General features: G+C 46.5%; 1 protein-coding gene across 1 annotated transcript in view; it reads right to left on the reverse strand.

Moving 5' to 3' along the window:
* Nucleotides 1-6: 6 nt before the first annotated feature.
* The window catches only part of lrrc40 (leucine rich repeat containing 40), a gene marked incomplete at its 5' end in the record, with an annotated part of 10,371 nt that continues 7,713 nt past the window's right edge, over nucleotides 7-2,664 (reverse strand). The window contains 4 exons of the mRNA XM_015369103.1: nucleotides 7-353; nucleotides 748-858; nucleotides 932-1,039; nucleotides 1,799-1,901. Coding sequence (XP_015224589.1) covers nucleotides 266-353; nucleotides 748-858; nucleotides 932-1,039; nucleotides 1,799-1,901 — 410 coding nt within the window. The remainder of the gene's footprint in view (nucleotides 354-747; nucleotides 859-931; nucleotides 1,040-1,798; nucleotides 1,902-2,664) is intronic.

Raw genomic sequence — 2,664 nt, forward strand, 5'->3', positions numbered from 1 at the left:
CTTGGTCCGGTCAGAGCGAGTTTATAGAAATCTTTTACCAGATTCTAAGAATGATTGAGGTAAAGACGACAGAGAGCCGCTGCCTCGTTACTCTAAACAAGGCTGAACTCTAGATAAGATGCTCTATAATGGACAGACCTCCATGAACTGAAGCTGTTTTGCTTCATTCTGCAGAGGCGTGAATACTTTCCTCAGGTTGTATTTCTGCTCCTGTGTTTCCTGTGGAGTCAGACATGCAGGCGTTCTGCAGACTGTTGCTGCTGCTTCAGCAATACCTGTTGTAGTTCAGGATGACGGAGCGAAGCTTTGGCAGCGTCTTCATTTCACACGGCAGGTCAGTCAGCTGGTTGTTCCTGAAACACATAAGATCAAAGTAAACAGGAATCCTGAAGCACATCCAGACCAGGAGCAACCTTTCCTCTCTACTGTCGCTGTATGCTTGATGCCAGGGAATCTCCCGTCTCTAGCTGCTCATCCTGAACAACCAGTGACTGAATGCAATCAGCTGCTTTTCCAATCTGATTGGATGATCAGATTAATGATCTCAGTTTATCAGATTTAATTTAGATATAAAATACTGATTTTTAATCATTTATAGATCAGACCCTAAAAGTCAAAGCTGTGAAATGAAGATGAAATAAATCTAAGTTTAGGACAGAATATGTGAATATGCTAATCTGACTCTGGGTCACTATAGTGACTGTGGGTCAGATTAGTGAGCAGGCATCCCTGAATGTACGGCAGTACCTGAGATCCAGGTGTGCGAGCAGCGTGAAGGAGCAGATGTGGGGGGAGCAGCAGGTCAGTCTGTTGAAGGCCAGGCTGAGGTCAGACAGTGAGGACTGGAACTGCAGCAGTCTGAACAGAGAACACGGTGCGGTCAGCGGCCGCCTTCCATCGGGTTCTGGTGAACCTGGAGCGCCGATCGTACCCGGAAGGGAAGGAGGTCAGCTGGTTCCTGCTGAAGTCAGCGGTGATTATAGCTTGATGCGCTGCGGCGTCAAACACCTGCTCTGGAACCTCCGCCGCCTGCTTGTTGCTGAACACAGAGATAAACAGCACTGCACCAATGCATGATGGGAAAGAGCAGCTCAGTAGAACCTGGTTCTGTTAGGCTGGGATTAAATGAGGAACTTTAGATTAAAGCCTCTGATGCATCTGAGCAGATTTTCCTGTTTCCTTTGTAGATTGATTCCTGCTTATTTCTGCAGAAAGCAGACTAGGAATTTATTTTTCTCCAATGATCAAACTAACATTCCTGGGAAAAGTATTCAACCACTAACATTCCCTTATTTTGTTGCATTCTAACCAGTATTTCAGACGCTGTTATTTTGCACTAAGTATTCCATGTTGTTGGAGGGAGATGAGAAACAATATATAGAAAAAAGAAACAGGTTTAAACTGGAGGGAACCAGACTTTACCCCCCCCCCCCAGTCTTTTTCCTCTGATGTATTAAAGCAACATGGCGGACCGACCAGCTTTCATTTAGCCAGATGCTAACCAAACCGTGTTCTTCCTGATGGTTGGAGCCTTTTGTCGTGGCTGGGCTCTGTGATTGGTCTGTTGAATCATAATGGGAGGAATTATGTGACTGAATTATAAAGGTCTGGAAGCTGAACCCCCCCAGGGTCTGTCTGGTTTGAAATGCTGTGGAATTCTGTGTTTGGAGAAAATCTTCCTGAGTTTCTCAGAGTTTCTCAGAGTTTCTCAGTAACCAGTGATCTATTGATCTATCCCGGCATCAGCATCGCTGAAGCTTTCAAACTAAAGCGTTTTCTGAGGAACCTGCAGACTGACCTGAACTCCAACGTCTTCAGGGTTTGGACTTTCTGCAGGTTGACCAGAGCCTCAGAAGGTAAAGTCAGAGCAGTTGGTCCCTCAGCGGCTCCCTCAGGCTCCTCTGGGGGTCAAACGGATAGAAACAGCCAAACATTAGAGGCGACTCCACGCAGAGAAAGAACAGCAGGTCTGGATCTGCTGGACTTTCCTTCAGTCTGCCTCAAAGGCCGGATTTAAACCAGGCGTCTGAAAACCCAACCGCAGTCCATCAGGTCTACCCTCCTTCTGAGGCCCAAACTAATTCACCCTGTTTAGGATCAGGCCAACAAACACGGCGCCCTGCTAAAGCATTCACCTCCTTAGCTTTCAATACGCTGCAGCTGGATTCAGACGTTGATTCTTCTTCATTTGATCAATTAACACAATAAATATTAAAAGAAAATCTAAAAGCAATAAAAACAAAACGCCTCTCTGTTCCCTCAGTTAGTCTCACAGACATCTGGACAGACATCTGGACAGACATCTGGACAGACATCTGGACAGACATCTGGACAGACACCTGGACAGACATCTGGACAGACACCTGGACAGACACCTGGACAGACATGCCAACCAATGACATGCTGTGTTGTGGATGATGTCATCCAGAAGTAAGCAAACATGGCTGCCCCGGTGGACGGACCGCCAGACTCTCCGCTTTGGCTTGAAGACCCTCCGTTTCATTTTGAAAAGAGAGGATGATGAAGATGCTCCTTCCTCACTGGCTGTGCAACCAATCAGCTGCTGCTGTGATTTAATCACGCTCTTAAAAAGAATGGACTGCATGCTACGCTATGCTACGCTATGCTACGCTATGCTATAGAAACGTGTGTTGAGCTGTTGCT

Source organism: Cyprinodon variegatus, unplaced genomic scaffold (assembly GCF_000732505.1).
Source record: "Cyprinodon variegatus isolate N-32 unplaced genomic scaffold, C_variegatus-1.0 Scaffold2464, whole genome shotgun sequence".
Lineage (NCBI taxonomy): Eukaryota > Metazoa > Chordata > Actinopteri > Cyprinodontiformes > Cyprinodontidae > Cyprinodon > Cyprinodon variegatus.